Below are 20,395 nucleotides of genomic sequence, written 5' to 3'. Positions count from 1 at the left end.
GTTTTGATGAGCATCATTATCAAAACACATTTGTGTCAGTTATACATTAAAACTCGAGCTTGCCGAATCTAACAAATGGTCAAAAAGAAGATATTTTAGTTTGGGTAAATACAGGAGTGGGGACTGAGTAGTGGGAAGGGGTGGGACAGGCTCCTGTGAAATCTGATTGGTCATTAGTTAGTAGTAACTTGTTAGGTTGTATCCACAAAAAATGCAAAACAACAACAAAAAAAGTTGCAAAACAACTACAGACAGATATAAAATGAATACAGCATCAAAATGGTTTAGTCCTGCAAAACAAGTTGCAGAAAAAGATGCAAAAAGAGACCTAAAATTCCAAACATAACGACTACAAGGAGTTCAAAAATGACGGTGGAAATGTACAATAAGTAAAAGAACGAGGAACAGGGCTTTAATTTCTAATAAACACATTGTCACCTATTTTTTTCACCCCAATTTGCCCCTTTTATTTGACTCTCTTCACATCTGATTATCTTACATTCCACAGTTCCACTGTAGCCATTTTCATGCTCACTGATGTGCAGCATGAAGCCACTGACTGTGTGATTGTGTTCATTGTGCCCAAACTGTGCAAATATGTTTCTCCCCTGTATGTAGCACTTGCCAAGCTCTTAGGAGAAAAGAGCCTCTCTCTCTCTCACCGCCTCAGAGGCCAGGCGAGAAGAATGAGTCCACAAGACCAAGAACGCAATCTATAATTGGTCTTCTCCTGCTGCTGCACAAAAGCCAAGTGTTGTTGCGTAAGAAGAATGGAGGTGGAGAAGACGGGGGACATGGAGAGACGGGCGCCATCCCCCTCATTTGTGGAGCTTTTTCAGTGTGTTTTATTGCTAATGCCTCAGTGACTTCCAAGGGCACTTAAAGGACTTCAATCATTGGATTTGCGCTGCACTTGCTCACTTCAGACCCAGAGGAGGCCTCAGAGGCGGGAGGGAGAGCCCCTGAGAGAATGTTCTTAGTGCCCTTCTTTGGGCTGATTTAGCTGTTTTTCTTTTTCACCTCCCATTGAGCAACAGCTAAACCAGCAAGACGAATGTGTGTTTACGCTTTGAAAAAAAAAAGAAAAAGGGAAGGAGGAGAGAGAGCAAGGGGGGAGGAAGCAATGTTCCTACTGTGTTCCTCGCAATCTGGGTGGAAACGCAGCCAAAAGGACATCATATAAATCAGGTTACCAGTAGCAACAGCACTGGTAGGCCTCGGATTGGCCCCTGATCTTCTTCCTGCTCATCTCCCACTGATCAAACAGCTTTCTATTCACCTTTCTTACCTTCAGATGTATTCTTTGGTTCATCTTTCAACCTCTAAACCACCTTTCTCCTCCTCCTCATCAACTTCTGCATCAAAGAGAAGCAAATTCCTTGAGCTACAGGGTCATTCTTCCCGAGCAACAATGGGGCATTTGTTGGCCTCGGCGGCAAAGACTTGAGGCCTGTTACCCAAGCATGCATACAGTAAAGGAGAAAGAGTTATGGTGAGAGGAGAAGGGTTCGAAAGTGGACGAAAAGGGCAGGAACGTGAGAAAATCAGGCGAAGGCGGAGGAGACGGTTGAAGAACAGGGCTGTGAGAACAACCGGGCAAAGCCTCATTACATGTTAAATAGGTAATCCAGCCAGTAGGTGAGCACATTCCCATTAACCTGGCAGTGGGGAGAACTTCCTCCAGGCTTATTACTTCCTCTCCTTTTGCTGTGGGACTATTGTTTAGCAGCAGTGTGAAGTCACACACACTGCAGCACCAAGCCTGACCCCTGACATGGACAATGTTTGCTATTGTCTCATAGTTTTTGCCTATTCATAGCACGAGGTCGCTACAACTGGCGTAGTAATGGAGTAAAGGCATTGTAAAGTATTATGAAACCATTACAGGCAGCTAATAGATGTTGAGAGGGTGTTTTTGCAGTCAGTGTTGAATGTAATGAAAATACGGCAGTTTGCATTGAATTTCGCTGCTGAATTAGTTACCGTCAGCATAAAATGAAGGAGGCTTGTAATAATAAAAATTCTAAGCATCTCAGGAAACACGAATGCCAGGAAAAAGTCAAGATCCTGTTGACTTTTTGTTTTTTAAGGAAGCAAAGGCAACTGAATACTAGTAGATACACCACTTTTATACACATTTTATACATTAATATCCACCATTCTGGTTACACTTTTAATGCACAGTTGTATAATGGCTCTATGGAAGCTTTAATCTCTTCTGTGCACTTTTTCCCCCATTGTCTACTGTTTGGAATGTACAGTTTCTTTTTTTACCACCATCACAGAGGTCATGAATCAGCTCGAGGCCCAGCAGAAAGATGTGATTGGTGATCTGTGCTAAAGGGACAGTTTAGTCTGCTTTGATTTATGGCATCAAACTGCGTCAGTGGTTGGCCTGTAATGCATATCTGCACACGGGAAGGAGGAAAAAAGACACAAAAGTGCTGAAATGGAGGGAAACTTTCAGCACATATACCTTTAAGCACTTATTTCTGTCACAATAAGAGATGATAAATGTTTAAATGTTCTCAGCCTCCTTAGAAAATTGATGAAACATACATTATTTGTATATTTTTAACCTTTAATTTGGCACATATTCAATCCTATGCCCTGCCAAGGTGCCAAACGTTTCCCTTAACATATGTAACATCAAAGGATCATCAGTTTGGTCATTTGAGAAAATAAAGTGTCAAGTGGAAAGACAACCTGTTGCTTTGCTGGAAGCAGAGGGAGCTTTTCCCAGCAGCGCACAGACAAGTGCGACTCCATGCATCAGCAGGCGTGATAATTACACACCCACTTCACACCAGCACCCACATCTTGGAAGCCCATCCCCGCGTAAAGACCCCCGGCACACTTCTGCTGCAGCGCCACGGACCCTACCCGCAACTTCTGCGTCATTTAGTGACCAATAAAGGGGATTTTAGGAGTTTTGCTCCTTGATTACGCACACGGGATCCTCTTTTTAAAAAGTTTATCCAGAGAACAGTGTTTTTCCACGAGGATGGCCAACTCCGGGATCCAGCTGCTGGGCTTTTTCCTGTCATTAATTGGCATCGTGGGGCTGATCATCGGGACTATTCTGCCGCAGTGGAAGATGTCCGCGTACATCGGGGACAACATCATCACAGCGGTGGCCATGTACCAGGGACTGTGGATGTCCTGCGCCTTCCAAAGCACCGGGCAGCTCCAGTGTAAAATCTACGACTCCATCCTGCAGCTCGACAGTAAGTGGTGCGGTTTGTGGGGGAGAATTTTATTCCAGAGTGTCATTACGAATGAGTTTTGATGTCACAAGTACAGAAAAAGAGGGGAATTTCCTATTTTTCGTCCCATTTGACGCGCTGGATTGTGCGCTGTCAGTCCTCACACTGCGTCTTATTCATGACTCCACCTGGACACACACCTGCTCCTTCATCCAGGCTTCTCAGTGGAGCACATTGTTAGCATTGATTAGAGGGGAAAAAGTCATCTTCCAGTTGCCAAAAACTACCCCGTCAAAAAAAATGTAATTTTCCACATTTAAAATTAACAATTAAATTCCTTTTTGTTAAATAATTTTACACAACACACATTTTAAAACGATTAAATCATTCATAAATATTGTTGTAACATGATTAATCAAGTTTAATATAATTTATTATATAAGTCTATGTAAGAAAAAAATGTTGAAACAGTCTTGGAAAACTTTTAATTGACTTTAAAGGGGTAAAAAAAATTGACTGTAAATTGTAAATCATATCAAATGTGACTTTTTACATGTAATTTTGCTTAAAAAATATGTAGTGGTTAAAAAAAAAGAAATGTAAGTCCATGTTTAAAATTAATCCATTTACATTTTAAAAACATGTAAAAACGCTATTGTGAATCAAATACTTACTAATATAATTGTAAAATAAAACTGTTAACTGTAGATCATACCAAGTACAATAGGATTTTTTACACATAAATGTTAATGTGGAAATCTTTCATATTTAATAGATCTTTTTCATTATTATTATTTGACATTAGGTATGTAAAATCACTACTACTTAACCCTGTAAGACCCAAATATAGAAAAAAATGTGTATATATATATATAAAATGGCAAAAAATGAGAATAATTTAACAAAAATTATAGAGATATAAATAATAATCAAAAATAATAACAGTGGGTTTTACAGGGTTAAAATCTACTTTCTAATTTTATAGACATTTTTATATATTTTAGAAATGTGGGGGAAAATGTGTAAAATAAAATTTCTGTAAAATCACATTATTTATAGTTTACATCCTGTTCTTAATGATTAAGTGCAATCTGTCATTACAGTGGGATGATTTCTTCTCCATATTCCTTCTATAAAGACATCTACACATTTCCAAGAGTTTGCAAAGAAACCAAACCTCAGTCTGTCACATTCTAGGAAACCCTCCCCTCCTCCTGCCTCCTTCAACTCTCCATCACACTCACATGCAGCAGATGACACATGGTCTAAGCATTATTCCACGGTCGCTGTTGAAGCCTCAGTGACAAAAAGTTGAGTCGCTGAGTCGCACCTGCTGTAAAAATAAAGTCCCAGGAACAAACTGTACTTGTTTCACCATTAATATTCGATGGAATAATGTGGTTCAGCCCTGCCAGAGTGAGTAGAGACCATAGTAACCATCTACTGAACATAAACCAGCTGATTTATGTGAATTGTGAAGACTGAAAATTTCTCTCCTCATGTATTTGACACAGTAGAGTCGATATTTTTGCATTAAGGAGTTTAATACATTGTGTTTGCAGCAAAACTGATGACTGGTGCCAAACTTTCAGGGGCCACAGAGGCCCCAGATTACATTTGTCACAACTTTCCTGTGTATTTCCAGCATAAAGACTAATAATTATATAGTGCAGATTAATTAAAACGAAAGAAAAGTGATATTTTACTGTATTGGAACAAACAGAGTCCTGATTTTTCCATTGGTGGTGTCGTATATGACAACTATATGCAAATAACATTCTCTATGTAATTGCAATTAAGCCATCTAGGAAGCCATAAATCACACTTTAGAGCTGAATCATACACTCCAACTGTTTTGTCCCTCCACTGGATTTCTACGATGGAACCAGATGTGCCACATTCATCAAACTGCAAAGCTACCAGCCTCTGGTCATCAGCACTAATGAGAACAGTGAGATGTAACTCTGAGGCCGGATACTGTGCATCCTGCTCTGCTACGACTGTATAATCCACCCTATTGTTTCCCATTTCTCACTGGTTTATATTCAGTTTTATATCCTCTCCATCCCCTCCGTCCCTCCCTCACTGCCGGAGGGTGTTTTGTTTGTTTGGGCAGGGCAGGGATGGCCTAGACTGGCACAGACTGGTTCTAGGTGGACAAGAGGGGGGAGACAAAGAGAGGGTGATAGGTTTATAGGGTGAGGAGGGGGGCGCTGACAGATGCAGGCCTCCAGAGTGCAGAGATTCAGTGGAAATGCTTCTTCTTTCTGTTGGTGTGCGCTCACATGTATCCCATGGTTCCTCTTCCAGGAAAAGCTCACATTAAAGTGTCCTGGCAGGCTAATGCGAATATAATTCACCTCCTCTGGACACACACATAAAGCCCCTCTGATAGCCCGGAGCCGGTTTATTGCACTTTCTGTATCTTTTACCAGTTTGGGCTTTAAGGTTTACACTTTGCAAAATGGATAATTTGACATCATTGGCTTCTTACAGATTGATGTATTTTTTCACCTTTTCGACCTGAACTCCCACATTCTACCAAACAAAAGGTGGTTTATTTAGAACTAACCCACTCTTCCTGTACTCTTCTCAGCTACTTTATCATTTTTTATCTCCTCCCCAGGTTCTCTCCAGGCCACTCGCGCCTTGATGATAGTTGGAATCATTGTTTCCATCGCGGGTCTGGGCGTGGCCTGCATGGGGATGAAGTGCACCACCTGTGCAGGAAGCGACAAACTGCGCAAGTCTCGCATCGCCATGACGGGAGGCATCATCCTGCTAGTGGGAGGTGAAGATGCTGCACAACTTACATACAGAGGAGCTTAATGTCACAAACAATAACTACTGGCTGGTGATAGATGTAAATGTACAATCCTAAAATCTTCTGAAGCACATACAAGTCTTCATGTTCCCATGTTTTACCATGATGTTATTATTATTATGAAACTACAATAATAGGATTTCTTCTCTTTTCATATACAATGACAGATCAAAACTGAAACACAATAAAATTAGTCACAATACCATAGTTCTATCAATGAAGTTAATTTCTAATCAAATATACCCAAAATCCCAACAGATAACTTTCATTTTAATACATTTCTGCATTTAAAGATCCTAAAGTATAGCCAAAGATGAACAACACTTGATTAAAGTGCACTTTTTGAGAGTTTTCACAGAAATGTAGGACCTTTACAAGACTTTAAAAACATTTAAAATCTAGGAAACAGTCATAACTTTTAAACATGGTGTTTTAAAGCTAAGCAAGGCTCGATATTGATACTGATTATCAGTAACCAAGGAGACTAATAATCAATAATTTGCAGGAAAAATGTAAAAAAAATGTAAATCTTAGTGTCAAAATTTACAGTGCTGAAATGCTTTTTTTGACTTATGTTTTACACATAAAAAAACTGCATTGCAGATAATAAAAAAAAAAACCTTTCTGATGTTTAACTGTCAGTGCTGATTGGCTTTTATTGGTGATGTATAACTGATCAGATAGTGCTGCTGGTGGGACGTTGAGTTGTGACTACAGATAAAAAGAGACAACTGCATAAGAGCCAGATTTAAATCAACTAACTTTCCCAGGAATTGGTTAAATAAAAAACACTACAGAAAACTGAAAAAATACTAAATATCAGATTAAATTATCTGCCAAACCAATAATGAGTTGACTCCTGCTGAGCTAAATGCTACCAGCTGTAGTGTTAACCTGTTGATGTTAAGGGAAATCAGAGTTGTTTCTGTGTTCCCAGGTTCAGAATCAGAATCAGAAATACACTTTAATGATCCCACAGGGGAAATTGCTTCCTATAGGTTGCTATATTCCCCACATTTACATAGCATATAATGAAAATATGACAAATTGTCTGTGATTCTGAGGTCTATCACACATAACGGGACACTGAAAAACATGTTCCACAGCTCTGCATTGGTTTAATGTAAAAAAAAAAGACACAAAATCTAAATATTGTAATGAAATATTTCAACTTGAACACAATAGGAGTGGTAATGTGCAAAAGCAAGATATAAAACAGAAGAACATAGATGCATCTAAGCAGAACTCTTACCATATTTAGCATCTTACTGGCGTTCTTAAATTTCTTTACAAGCGTGAAACACAAAGTACAAATCCAGCTGATGGAAATATTACAGTAGTTTTCTGTTATTTAGTTACAAACCAAAGGAACTCTGATGATGCAAGTATAGGGAAAATTAAGGTATTTCACCCTTGAGTGGGATGTGTCAAATTTAATGGATTTCCAAGCAGCAGATGTGAAGGAAAGATACTCAGAAACAACTGTGAGCTTCATGGTGGCACTAGAATATCCAGAGATTGACTAAATTAGACTACAAAAGACAGAAGCACAGTATAGGGTTTGACCTATGGCGATCCGATGAACAATGCAACAGTGTTATGTAACTTCAGCTGCTTAGATCTCCTGCACATCATACGGTAGGTAGGAGGAGGTTTGACCCCCCGGACGAAAAAAGCTTCCCTCCCACTCATCTGCTCCGTCCCTCCAGAGGTCATTAGACTGAAAGAGTCCAGAGCTTCTGGCTGGGATTCTAACATCTGAGGTCTAACGGGCTGCGAAGAGAGCAGGAACACTAAAAGCTAATTGTGCGGGAGTCAATAGATGGATGCTAAGTGAATGGGAAGGGGATAAAAGCATGTCTGCTCTCTCTCGGGTTTTGATGATGTGCTGATGGGCTGATTGATCTTTCTGCTTGGCTTTCTCTCTGCTCAGGGCTGTGTGCCATCGTAGCCTGCTCCTGGTTCGCTCACAATGTCATCCGGGCTTTCTACAACCCCTACACTCCCGTCAACACCAAGTAAGCAGCCCCGAAGCACCTGGTTCTGTATTGTTCTACTGTTTAATGAGCCCACGTTATGATTTTTGTATCCTTTAGTGTTTTAAAAAAAAAAAAAAAAGGTCTGCAAACTTACAAAGTGCAAAATCCCACAGAAAAAACAGTTTCTTATCAGCTTCAAACGCCTCATGCTGCAGCAATGAACAGTATCAGTCTGTAAATGTGCATAATATTGGTTCCTTTTGTGTGAATATGTATTAGAAAACTTAACAAAATAGAGACATGATGAGATTTGTAATAACTACTTGAATTAAAAATGAAAGAAACAGTTTGACATTTTAAGAAAATTGCTTTTTTGCTTCCTCACCAAGAGTTAGGTGAGAATCATTGATATCATTCTGATATTTGTCTGTTAAATGTATGAAGCTGGAGCCATTAGATATTGTGGTTTGTAGAATGGAAACACTGGGTTTTACAGAGGCTCAGTGTTTCTCCCTTTAAGGTTTCTGAATTCACACTTAAATGAAGGGTAGACTAATATACCTGATTACATAGATGCTTTTAATGTACCATTTGTTAGGATCATTTGACAAATTAGACTGATCACAATTTTATTTGTTCAATTTTTCTATATTATGATAATAGTATTAGTTTGTTTTGATCATGATCATCATGTAGTGAAAATCTAACACCATATTTCCATTTTGTATAATTAGAGAAGTATAGAAGATTTTACTCAATTATATCAGACAGCTATAGTAAATCTTTATAGATAAATGTTCTACATTACAAAAACTTGTAGTCATGTTTTAATATATAGTAAAATAGTTTGTTAGCTTCACCACAAACAGCTCTATAAAATGCTGCTTTCACATGAATGAACAGTAATGCTATCATACATGCCATCACATACCACACTGAAAGAGATCGTTTTGCATAAATTAGTATTTTTACCATAGTACAGGGGTTCCTCAGCTTACGTCAGAGTTCTGTTCCTACGGTGTGATGTAAGTCGATTTTCGCCGTAAGTCTCAACTCCAGTGAAAATGTAACCAAAGCCGTTACATTTATAATGATATCGATCTGTTTACTTATTTGTACAACTACAGTAACAACAAACAGTCATTAGCTCACACTGAAACACAACTCGGTAGGAAAATGTAAACTGGAAGTCTGACGTAGGCTTGGGAGCCATAATGAAGTTAGTGAATGTAACATAATCCAATGTGGTGACAAATGTAAACAAAGTCGTCTCATAGCGCTGCGTGACTACTGTACATACAGCATTGATCCGTTCCGCTCGCCAGCTAGTTCCACTGAAACAGTTCCGATGTAACGATGAAATGCCGTATGTTAAACCGAGGACCCGCCCTTAATCAGTTCCCACATAACGGCGAAACGACGTAAGTCGAGGTCTTGGTAAACCGAGGATCTCCTGTACTTATAATAGTCAATTTTGGTGCTGATATTACTGTACTTCAACTTCTAAAATATCACATCAGTGTCAAATGATTCAAAATCATATCACTTCTCGATAATTGCAGTATTTCCTCCTTTTCAAAGAAAAAAGCAACAACAAATGATTTAGAAAGACTATATTGAAAACAAAGGCCCAAAAGTAGAAACTCGTGCTGCATTTATTTTATCATTCCACTATGTTTGATTTTATTGTCATCTCCTCTTTGCTCTGTGGAAACACAATCTGAAAACTCTTTGGATTTTTGCCTTGTGACTGGTGGTCACTGCTGAGTTAGTCATAGTTTTTCACTTGTGCTGAACAGCGCAAGTGCAACAAAAGTGAATCCACCTGTAATGGTTATGAATGACTGCTGAACATGGGCGGTGTCTGTCTGTATGCCTACATCATGGCTTCACATGGGAAAGAACTAACAGAGGAACTGAAAAAATCTGATTGTGAGACTTTATAATAATGAAAAGGACATAGAAGATCAGTGACCAACTAAAAATCTGTTGTGTTGCAGCAGTAATCAGTAATTCTACAATGAGCCATAGTAGCACTAATCAGGGCTGTAGTGACCGTCCTAAAATGATGCCACAGACAGTGCACTACTTGGACAATCCAGCACTGAAAAACAGATGATACATTGCCTTAGACTTGGCACAGGGGTTATTAAGGGAAATTAGAGTTTCTGTGACAGTTCACACAGTGTGATGGGCATCAAGACAAAAAAACACAACCTTGAGTGCTCCTTGGCACAAAAATGAACAAAGAAACAATGATAAGAAGTCAAATAAATGCTGGTACCACAGTCTTTGATCAGCTGAGATGAGATAAAGTTGTTTGGCATTAACCTGGCTGATACGACTACAGTGAATGCATAGTCCTGACAATGAAGCATAGAAGTGGGAGGGTTTGTGTACATCTGTGTTGCATGCTGGACCAATCAACCTTAACAGAGGTTGACTTTGTCACTGTAAATCCTAAATCTTCTCTGGGAAATACTTTTTATTCAAACCAGGTTTGAGTTCGGAGCCGCTATCTTCATCGCATGGGGCGGCTCCCTCCTAGACGTCCTGGGCGGCGCCATGTTAGCCGCCTCCTGTCCAAGGAAGAAGCAGGTGTCCAAGTATCCATCCATGGCCAGCTCCCGCTCCGGGCCTCCAAGCAGCACTAAGGAATATGTCTGAGACTCCAAAAGCAGCCGAGGAAGAAGTTGTTGCAGCATCAGCGAGGAGCAAAACCGAAGATGTATGGGCAGTTGTGAACCGTAGACACGGAGAACTGGATTTTCTCTACTTTTTGTCCAGGCAGGCCTTTGATGACCCCTTGATTATCATGCAGCACTCAATTGTTTCATGAGGGATGTCTCTCACCCCGTCCACACATTCCACAATTGTTTACAAGTGGCCTTCGCAAATACATTATAATTGGATCCCCTGACTTAATAGACAAGCCCTCAGGGTGTAACCTCTTGAATTGTAGCCTAAACGGTGGATTAAAGCCAACACTTGCACCCCCGTGTCAGAACCAGCATTTATTAGCATTTGCCATGTAATTGAATGTAATCAATTGCAGTTTGCAGGCCACAGCTCAGGCACTGCGTCCCAGACAGACACGGGGTGGCAATGCATATTTAATATTAAGTGTTGGTACTAAAATAGATGCTACGATGAGCAGGGTGTGACTTCACATGCAGGGCTCAGTGTGTAGGGTGAGCGTATCACACAGGCCTTTTACTACAACACTCACTACAGGCCCTGCAGCTCTTCATACCAGACTGTTACAAACCCTGCTCAGCTATGAAATATTTGGTCATGCAGTCACTGCGCCATCATCCCTCCATCGGCTTCCATATCAGCTATTATCATATTAAAACTGCCTCTATTTATTTTGCCAAGCGTAGGTTTTCTGCTCCTGTGTAGAGCTGCATTATCGGTAGTCCGCTGAGGCCCTTTTGTAGCTTTCAGAGTCATATTTTTATTAAGATGTTTGATGTCTCCAGTTTTTTTTTTTTTTTTAGATAGTTTTATACACTTGGCTCTTCCTGCAGATAATGGGAAATTGTTGTACGAATATTTTTAACATGTCCAACGGTACTTAAATAATAAAAATACTGCAACTTTGTTAATTGTATCGTGGTCATAGTAGCTGGAAGCAGCTTCCTGTGATGTTGGATTCTCAAAATCCTCATGCAATCAATAATATATACCCCATATCTACTAGGAAAAAATGTAAAACATGCACTCAAAACATCAAAAAGAACAGTAATCTTTATTGTTTTCAAGTATTTTTACTCAAAAACTTATTTCTGTTAAACCTTTGAAATCCAAAATGTGTTCATGAATATAACACGAGCTCTCAGATTTGGCAGGTTTAAAGTTTACATTTTCACTTCATTAATTAAAAATCCTGTAGTGAAATTCAAGTTTTTGATCCTGTTAACATGTTTATACAGTGTTTTTTCATAAGGAAGTCAATGACAAGAAGTTAATGCCATGACTGAGTATTTCCACCTTGAAAATGCAGATTTTAGATTTTTTAAGAAACAAGTGTAAGGAGGAAATCTTTCTGTATCATTATTCTTTACCAGACTTGGTTTCCAGACTTCATAGATCCATGCATTCCAGTGGAAGCAACTGGAACTTTAACAAACCCGTTTTGTGGAAGTACAATGTCAGACACATTATCACTAAAAAAAAGACCATCAAAAAAGTGTTGGGTTGTTTCTGCAAATGCATCGTTGGGTTGTTCGTGCTCGGTCACAGGATTTGTAAGAGGTTCACTGGCAGCTGGTCGGATCAGTCTGACTCAGCTGCTGGATCATTCATTTTATTGCTCATCCGTTGGGGAATCTTCCAGATCCATTTGTTTCAGTCAGAAGTTCAAACGACACACAATGAGCAGGATTTCAAGGTAGGTGATTATGAATATTTTACCTGTATTTTTATTGCGTTGTGTTAACTGCAAAACCTTGAAGTCATTTTGTTGTAAAAACACAGTATTGTACTATATGCTCGATGTTAAATGATAATCAGTTCAATATATTTGTATACTTTTGAAATTAATGCTATAATAAAGCTCTCCTGATCTGCAGCCAACATTACAAACCGGTATGGAGTAATCTCTGATGATGTAATATTATCTGTAAAGTGGAATATAATGTATTTTACAGCCATTAAAGACGATGAATTAAGATCAATTGTTCGCTGAAGTTACTCTGTAAAAGATAAGTTAAAAAATGTTGTTATTGTTAAACGCTGCACAACTTTGTGAAATTAACTTGATCTAAAATTTCATTCCAGGTATGTGAGCTCGTGGAAGAGAAGACAGACTCACTACTCACCAGCTGCTGTCAGAATGTACTAATTAAACCTATGTTTCATCTTTGGGAGGCTTATTGTCTGATTATTTACACTTAAAGTAATTTTTTTTCTTACCTCACTGTCATGTGGTTCCACTGACCTGAAGCTACACTTTGTGTTTTCTTTACAGTGAAGTCACACATTTGCACTACAGTGGTTCATTTATATTCATGTATAATAAGGAAGGAAGACAATAAGACAGTAACTAAACAAGGAAATGGGTAAAATTTAGGTTGGTTCTATGCACTTTGGTCAGCCCAAACCAGCACATTGTCATGATCCAGCAGTAAGATTAAAACTGAGTTATTTAATCCAGTAGCTTATTTAAAGTGTCTTAAACACTTAAACATGCTGATATTTAAGCACATTATCTTTACAAATACATGTTTGTTGTAGCTGACTTCACTGCCAAACTCGCTTTCTTTAAACCTCATTTACGGCCACCAAAAAATATTGTTTCCTTGTCTGAAAAAAATCCCAAAACTCAGGAAAAAAATCCCCAAATTTCTGATAATTTGCAAAACCTTCAGGAAGAAAATTCCAATAATTCCTTAAAAGTTTCCTTTAAAAATTTTATTTTTAAAAAAAAAAAAAAAAAACAGCAAATTTCACAAAAAAATTCTTGTAAATATTTTCAAAAAATAAATAAAAATTTTCCAAAAAAAATCCTAAAAATATCTAAAGTGATTCCATATATATCAGTAAAACTTCTAATATTTTCTTTAAGAACATTCACATAAAAATCAACCAAAATCCAGCAAATTTCACTGGATTTTGGTTGATTTTTTTGTGAACGTTCTTAAGAAACATTTTTTGTAACATTTTTTTTCCACCAAAAACTGTTCAAAAATTTTGCCAAAATGTTGAAAATGTGGACATTAGAAGTTTCACTGTGAAAATATTTCTTTTCTCCACATTTTCAAACTTTGAAATGAGTCAATTTTGACCCGCAGGACGACATGAGGGTAAAGTAACATAGACAACAGGATCAATATATAATTGTGCTACTTTTTGTATCATAGTTGACATTTTTGTTGTTTTCAGGCCTAAATTAAACATGGCTACCTATAACCAAACACCACATGGCATTTCTACAGAAGGAGGATATCTCCCACGGACTTCAAAAGTCCCTTAATTATATTTATATACTCAATATTTTTTTGCCTCTTCTGTGTTTCCTTTATTGGACAAATAGCTGCTAAAACAAGCTGATATGTTTGTTTAAATGTGATTTTATACTGGATATAGAGTTAAAAGATTAGCAGCTCAGCATATGTTCACACAGAGTCAACAGGAGAGAAACATATTTATTGTTCAGAGCTGAAATCTGCACCCGGTGTTTACTGTGTGACGGATGTGTGAAAAAGAGAAGCGTGTGAAAAAACACGTTTTTTTTTAGTTCTAGTCAGAGTCGACAGAAGTGAGTGACGCTAAAACACGAAACCAAACACAGAGAGATTCCACAAAGATTCAGATTTTATTTCCCGAGATGCATTATGAAAAGTTCCATGCAAAAAGGTAACCACAACCCAAACAGCAATCTTCGAGTCAGAGAATGAGCTGTGAAATGTGGCGCTTCCATGAAGCCAAGAACAAGTGAACTAGTAACAATTTCACAGCCAACAAAGTAACATGACATCAGCATGAGCCTTTACACACGATCAGGCCTCAACCGGACGCTGCAATCTTTAGAAAATCAAAAAAAAAAAACAACATGAGATTGTCTCAGCTAATCAGAGGCTGCTTGTTTTTATGATCTCATACTGCAATTATAAAGTCTGACGTATCTTTAAATAGTCCACCTGAACCCATGTGGGTGTAGTTCAGATGAGTGCTTCATATATAAACACAATCAAGTTTTGTTCATCATAACAGGTCAGCATGGCAATCACAATCCGCTTTAAATATCAATCTGAAGTAGCATTTTTCAACTGTACACATCTTTTCTCACAGTCATGTGGCCTGCTGGGGAAAAACCCTGCCTTTGGAAACAAACAAAGGCTCCGTAAAATCTGTTGTTGTTTATGATATTTCATCGCCGAGTCTCAAAGCCAACAATGAGCTCAGGGAAATGCTGACTCGGCATGAGCAAAGAAAAAAAAAAAAACACGGTGGTGCGGTTTGAAATACGACTACATAGCCCTTAAATAACAGGAAACCAGTTACGTGTTTTGATGCTTTAACAGACTTCATGCATAGAATTCTGCCACATGTCACTGCACATAACAGGCATTCCCACAAAAGTGCACCATTTGGAAAGAAATCTCGACCGAAGCACAAAATATCCAAGTAAAAAACACGTAGAAGCCGTAACAGCAAGTGTCTCGTCTTTTCAACAATAAATAATTAGCAGTAGTTGTGTGTTGTTTTCTTGTAAATAGCAAGCTTTCATCCACTGGATAATAAGTACACCGCTCGGATCGGCGTGAGAGGAGAGAATGATAGTCATTGCACAACCGAAGCTTAACGTTTCACCTGTGTGATACACATTAACAGGCTTCCCTCAACGCAACCGACCCACAATCAGTAACCCTCACCGGTAAACACGCAGGCGGGAGGCTGCTCTTCATCTAACCGTTTGCTCAGTGCAACTTTAGAAACGTAGCCCTTGTTTAAGAAGCTCTGAAAAATATGGACACTTTCTCCCAAACCGTCCTCCAGTCCTGACAGTCCACTACCTACCGAGGTATAGAGTAGAGAGCGATGCAATGCGGTTCATTCACAGTCTGACCAAAGGTAAGTTAAATAGACACTATATACAATCAGGGCCCAGGCTTCAGTCGGCGCTAAATGAGCCGTTTTCGAGCCTTGATGAGCCGTCAGAAGCTTCAGTAGGACACTTGACAGGACCGAGGCCAAGATCACTGACTTGGGGGAGGTTTGGCGTCCCGGGGGATTTCTCTTTTTTTTTTAAATTTTGGCACTTCTCGGTGAAGTTTAGGAGATGGGTGACAGGGAGACAGGACACTGACCGTTGTTATTCATGATGTCGTCCAAGTCTTCATCGTCCAGGTCCACTGAGAAAGAAAGGGCAGAGGTCAGGAGGGTTTGCTTCTAGATTAAGAATACATCGATAAGAATATCAAAATGTTAATTCCAGATACCCAGAACTGGCTAACAGGTTTGAAAGATGTGTTATCTATAAGAAAAAGGCCAGAATTACACTATTTATCACAGCCAGAAATCGTAAAAACAGAAAAAATTGTCTTATTTTCCACTTTCCAACTGGTTCTGGATTATTCAGCTGTGACATTTGGGAAAATAATCCAAAATCACTTCATTCTACGTGTCTTATGTGAAAAACATGAAAAAATAACTGTTTGGAGTAACCAGATTTGGTAAAAAATTAAAAAATTCTGCGCTGCTCGGCACAACTGAGAAGCCATTAGTGACTCGGCTACAACCATCAGTCACATGACAAAAATTCTACGACTGTTCTGTTAAGCTAGGCTGAACTGCAGGCTGTGTGTACAAAGAGGAGATAGGACACAAAAGTACATCAAAAGTATGCAGAGTCACAATTTTCCAGTATTTGTAACACTTGTGGACACTTAGAAAAATGTTGTACATGTTGATTCCATGTTTTTGGAAAATATTTATTCAAAGAAACTCAAATTTCGTAGATTCTTTAATGATTTTTTTTTAATCATAACTTTTTTTATATTGCACAGAAGATATTTTTCAGGCATTCTCCTTGTAGCCATGGCTGTGCTGCTTCCACAGAGGTGCAGGATTTTATACTGCAGTGAAAAATGAGCCGACAGTGAGGAAAAATGTGACGGAAGCTGCTTGGAATTCAGAGGTTTTAATGGGGCGAATTCAGTTAGTTCTCTTAGAAGAAAGCATTCAGCATTCTGGGAAATATACTTATTTGTTTCATTGCCAGGACTGAAATAAAACAAGTTTAGCAAGGTTAGCTTAGCTTAGCATAAAGACTGGAAACAGGGGTAACATTTAAACCGGCGCTGTCTGAGGCCTCTTAATCCCGTTTGACAGGGACTTATGTACTGGACTTTCTCGGCTGGGAGGAATGATGAGGACAAGACACGACTATCAGCCAAATAATAGCCACGCTTTACCCCCCATAAAACCACAATGAGTGATTTTTACACTCTGGTTTTAGTGCAAATTAATTAAGATTTAAAGAGATAATTAGTGCACATTCAAGGTGCCATTATGCAGAATTTGTTGCCTCTGGATTGAACTGGAATTTTCAGATTTCCAGTGTTTATCCTAAGCTAACTGACATGCGAGTTGTGTTGACTTCCACATCAAACTCGAGACAAGGAAGCAAATAAGCACATTTTTTAAAAATGTTGAACCGATGCTTTAAAATTCTCCCGAATTTGAAATAAAATCCCTCAAACTCTCATAATCAGAGCGAGCACAGCCTCAAAAATTGACTTAATATGTAACAAATAAAACTGTGAAGTGATCACCATATAAAAAGTTTAAATTTCGCATATTTGCAAACCCACCCTGAACAGAAGAGGTGTCTTGTGTTAATTTATTAGCATCATTCCCGAAAAAAAATCAAAATGTAAAATAAAAAATCAATGTCATGTAAAACTACTGTATTTTATATGTAAGTCTTTCCAATGCACATTAAAAGAAGTTGCAATTTTTTATGAAAAACGAGTGAATTATCCTCATTGAACCATAATCTGTGAGATTTAAAGAACACCACCACACTAAATATTGATTTAAGTGCAGTTAATAATGAGATATGAATAATGTTTATTGGGATTTTTTGGTTTCTGACATCTTTGGATAATTAAAACCTAACAGGAAGGTTAAAGACTGTATATCAAGATTTGTCTTCTTGTTCTCAAAGGACAGAAAACTAATAAAAATGCATTATTTTTATTATTATTCCATCATAAATGTCCAGTAATTGTATTGGGTCTGCCTAAGAAACTTAAACGTAGATGTTGGTGTTGAGGTTAAACATGTATACTAGAATGCCAAAACCTTAAAAAATGGACTTTTAATATATAATGAGTATGTTGGTGAACTGCATGGCCTTTAGGAGACCACATTTTATAGCACTGGCGAATTATATTGCAATCTACTGACAGGTGTTTCTATTATTTTGTCCACCCTACTTATATCTGCCAGGGGAGGTTATAAATAGAAACACCTCTCTGTATCACCCACAGCTCGACGGCACCACAAATTACAGCCTCACAAAATGAGCTTTTAAACTCGATCATCATAGGATTAGTGCTGTTTGCTGTTTGCTCGTGTTGCAGAGTTTCTATCTAGCGCTTCATTAGGGTTTATGGATAATGGTGTAGGTGCTGCCTGTTGCATGGGTGTAGGTTTAGCAGGAGACCTGGGGAATTTTTATGCACCAATTTGTCATTTTTCTGCACAAATTTATAGCAGAAATGTCTCGAAAAAGCACAAAATTAAGGGGTTAATTGAAAGTATAATGGACGCAGTCAGACTCTCATGCAGATCAATTTCAGTGCATCTTCTGTCCACTTTTATGTCTTTCGTTTGGGGAAGTTGTCTTTTTAATCCTCATCAGTACAAGTGGCAAAACCTATCAATCTGTACACTTGGGATCCACCTGGAAACCAGTAATATTTCATCTGTTTCACATTTCTGTACATGTCCATATCCTCTCAATGTGTATTTTCCTAAAACTTGTCGTCTATAGATACAAATATGAAAGAAACACTGAAATTACTATTGATGATTACTGACGTGTGTTGCTTACAATATTAGTGTAAGAACTCCTGAATTGAAATGAAACACAATGCAACTGAAGCAGTCATCACAAGAGCAGCATAACACAAACATACATAGATAAAAGCTGCACAGTCCGGCTGGGGTCTGCATGGAACCCAAACAATTTTTCTATATATACTCTACAAACCTGACTGGAATCAAATAAGCTTTGGTTTATGTGATGGCAACTATATGGGTGACAACTACCTATAAGAGACTGAAAAATCCAACTTACAAATAAAAAAATATGGCAAGTTATGGACCCCAGGTGTACTGATGAGGGTTAAACGTGCCTCTGGAACGTATTCTTATTAATATTAAATGTATTCGCTTAAGTTATTAGGCAAACCAAGGGCTTTAAGAAGTAATGTTTGTCCTCCTAAAACAGGAAAAGCTGTGTCATTTTCAACGTTCCAGCAGTTCTTTAGCTGCTCATCTGCTCAAATAATAATTTAAGCTTGAAATTGTGATATTTCAGCAAAAATCACTTCATTCTACATGTCTCATTTTTGAATAAAACACCAAAAATAAACAGTTTGGATGAACCAGAATCTGGAAAAACTACTCTCTGCTGTTTCCCCTGCAGTCTAATCTGTATTGTCATTATGCATGGCTTTGCTTTGTGATATTTTAGTCACATTTCTATACAATAATCGTTTAATATTCCCACAGTGGGGACATTTTCAGTGTTGCAGCAGCAGATGGGATGGTGCTGGAATGCAGAGACAGCAGTGAAATAGAACAAGTAGTGTTAATATTGTACTGATTCTTCTAGATGTGGAAAAAAAACACGTCCAACCAGCTTCCCCTCACTCACCTTTCTTGGACCTTCCGATCTGGCCCAGTTTGGGTGCCCTCTGTCCGAGCCTCTGGGGGTTCTGTGCCCCGCCGTGGCCGTTGACCTGGGGGTGGCCCGGGTTGAACTGCCCCGCCGGGCCGGGCTGCCGGGAAGGCCCGCTGGGAGGGATGAGCTCGGGGATACCTGAAGCTCCGTACATCTCTGGATGGCACCTTCTCCTGAGTGGCCGCTAGATGTCCGCACAGACCAAGCCTTTCGTGTCGCGTCGAGGAGCCTCTCACTTCCGCAATGGCATTCAACAATGAATGTATGGACAACAAAAACGCTGGAAACGGCGGCGACAAAACTCCTCGGTGCCTGTCAATGAAAGTAAACACGTTTGTCAACAAATAGCCCCCCGTGCGTCACAGAGCGCAGCGCTTTTGGCGAAGTGCGCGCCGCCACTTCTCCGCTGTTTACACTGAAATAAGCGATGTTCTGCTGTGTGCTCTCGGCTGCGTTACTCCTAACAGGTGTAGCAAATGCCTTCCTGAGCAGCACAATAGTACAATAACGCGTGTCCCGCCCGATCTGCTCGCCGTAGTAAAGTGCTTTTCCGCACCGGTGCCGCAAACAAACACCAACTGATCGCTTTCTCTCTCCAATCCTTCACAAATGCTGTTACATATAATAACCATGACCTCACCTCCTCTTCTCCGAGGCCGCAGTAAAGAGCTGAATCCGGTAAAAGCGGCTTCTGAGAACCGTGTTGTTGTTTATCAGAGCTCTCTCTCTCTTGGCACAACCCGGAGGAAGCGTCGATTTAAAGGGGCCTCTCGTCGTTTTCTCGGCCTTGGGGATTTCCTCGTATTGTGTCTTGACTCATAGCGGCATTTGGACGTCACCGTGCGGTTGATATAAGCGACAGTGCTGACACTTCGGATTATACAGCGGAGGTGTGCCAAAGTTTCGAGGGCGCAATGCGTAATTACGCACCTCCCGTGATGAGAGTGACTCGGGCGCCAGCCAA

The 20,395-nt window shown here is 39.2% G+C and overlaps 2 protein-coding genes across 2 annotated transcripts; one reads left to right on the top strand and one right to left on the bottom strand.

Annotated features, from left to right (window-relative positions):
* Positions 1-2,745: 2,745 nt before the first annotated feature.
* cldn7a (claudin 7a) lies at positions 2,746-11,613 on the top strand. Its single transcript, XM_023295347.3, has 4 exons — positions 2,746-3,227; positions 5,833-5,997; positions 7,964-8,048; positions 10,508-11,613. The coding sequence occupies exons 1-4, from the start codon at positions 3,005-3,007 to the stop codon at positions 10,674-10,676; spliced, it is 642 nt and encodes a 213-aa protein (XP_023151115.1). The 5' UTR covers positions 2,746-3,004; the 3' UTR covers positions 10,677-11,613.
* Positions 11,614-14,309: 2,696 nt separating this feature from the next.
* si:dkey-112a7.4 (uncharacterized) lies at positions 14,310-20,328 on the bottom strand. The gene is made up of 3 exons (XM_035941549.2): positions 20,072-20,328; positions 19,405-19,743; positions 14,310-15,868 (listed from the first exon to the last, which is right to left on the bottom strand). The coding sequence occupies exons 2-3, from the start codon at positions 19,583-19,585 to the stop codon at positions 15,789-15,791; spliced, it is 261 nt and encodes an 86-aa protein (XP_035797442.2). The 5' UTR covers positions 19,586-19,743; positions 20,072-20,328; the 3' UTR covers positions 14,310-15,788.
* Between the last annotated feature and the right edge of the window lie 67 nt (positions 20,329-20,395).

Source organism: Amphiprion ocellaris, chromosome 23 (assembly GCF_022539595.1).
Source record: "Amphiprion ocellaris isolate individual 3 ecotype Okinawa chromosome 23, ASM2253959v1, whole genome shotgun sequence".
Lineage (NCBI taxonomy): Eukaryota > Metazoa > Chordata > Actinopteri > Pomacentridae > Amphiprion > Amphiprion ocellaris.
This window is presented reverse-complemented; position numbering and strand designations above follow the sequence as displayed.

Coding starts and splice junctions, on each gene's coding strand:
- cldn7a (XM_023295347.3), top strand. CDS start 3,005: ATGGCCAACTCCGGGATCCAGCTGCTGGGCTTTTTCCTGTCATTAATT. Junction 3,228..5,832: donor CTCCATCCTGCAGCTCGACA/GTAAGTGGTGCG, acceptor TCTCCTCCCCAG/GTTCTCTCCAGGCCACTCGC. Junction 8,049..10,507: donor TACACTCCCGTCAACACCAA/GTAAGCAGCCCC, acceptor TATTCAAACCAG/GTTTGAGTTCGGAGCCGCTA.
- si:dkey-112a7.4 (XM_035941549.2), bottom strand. CDS start 19,585: ATGTACGGAGCTTCAGGTATCCCCGAGCTCATCCCTCCCAGCGGGCCT. Junction 15,869..19,404: donor GATCGGAAGGTCCAAGAAAG/GTGAGTGAGGGG, acceptor TTTCTTTCTCAG/TGGACCTGGACGATGAAGAC.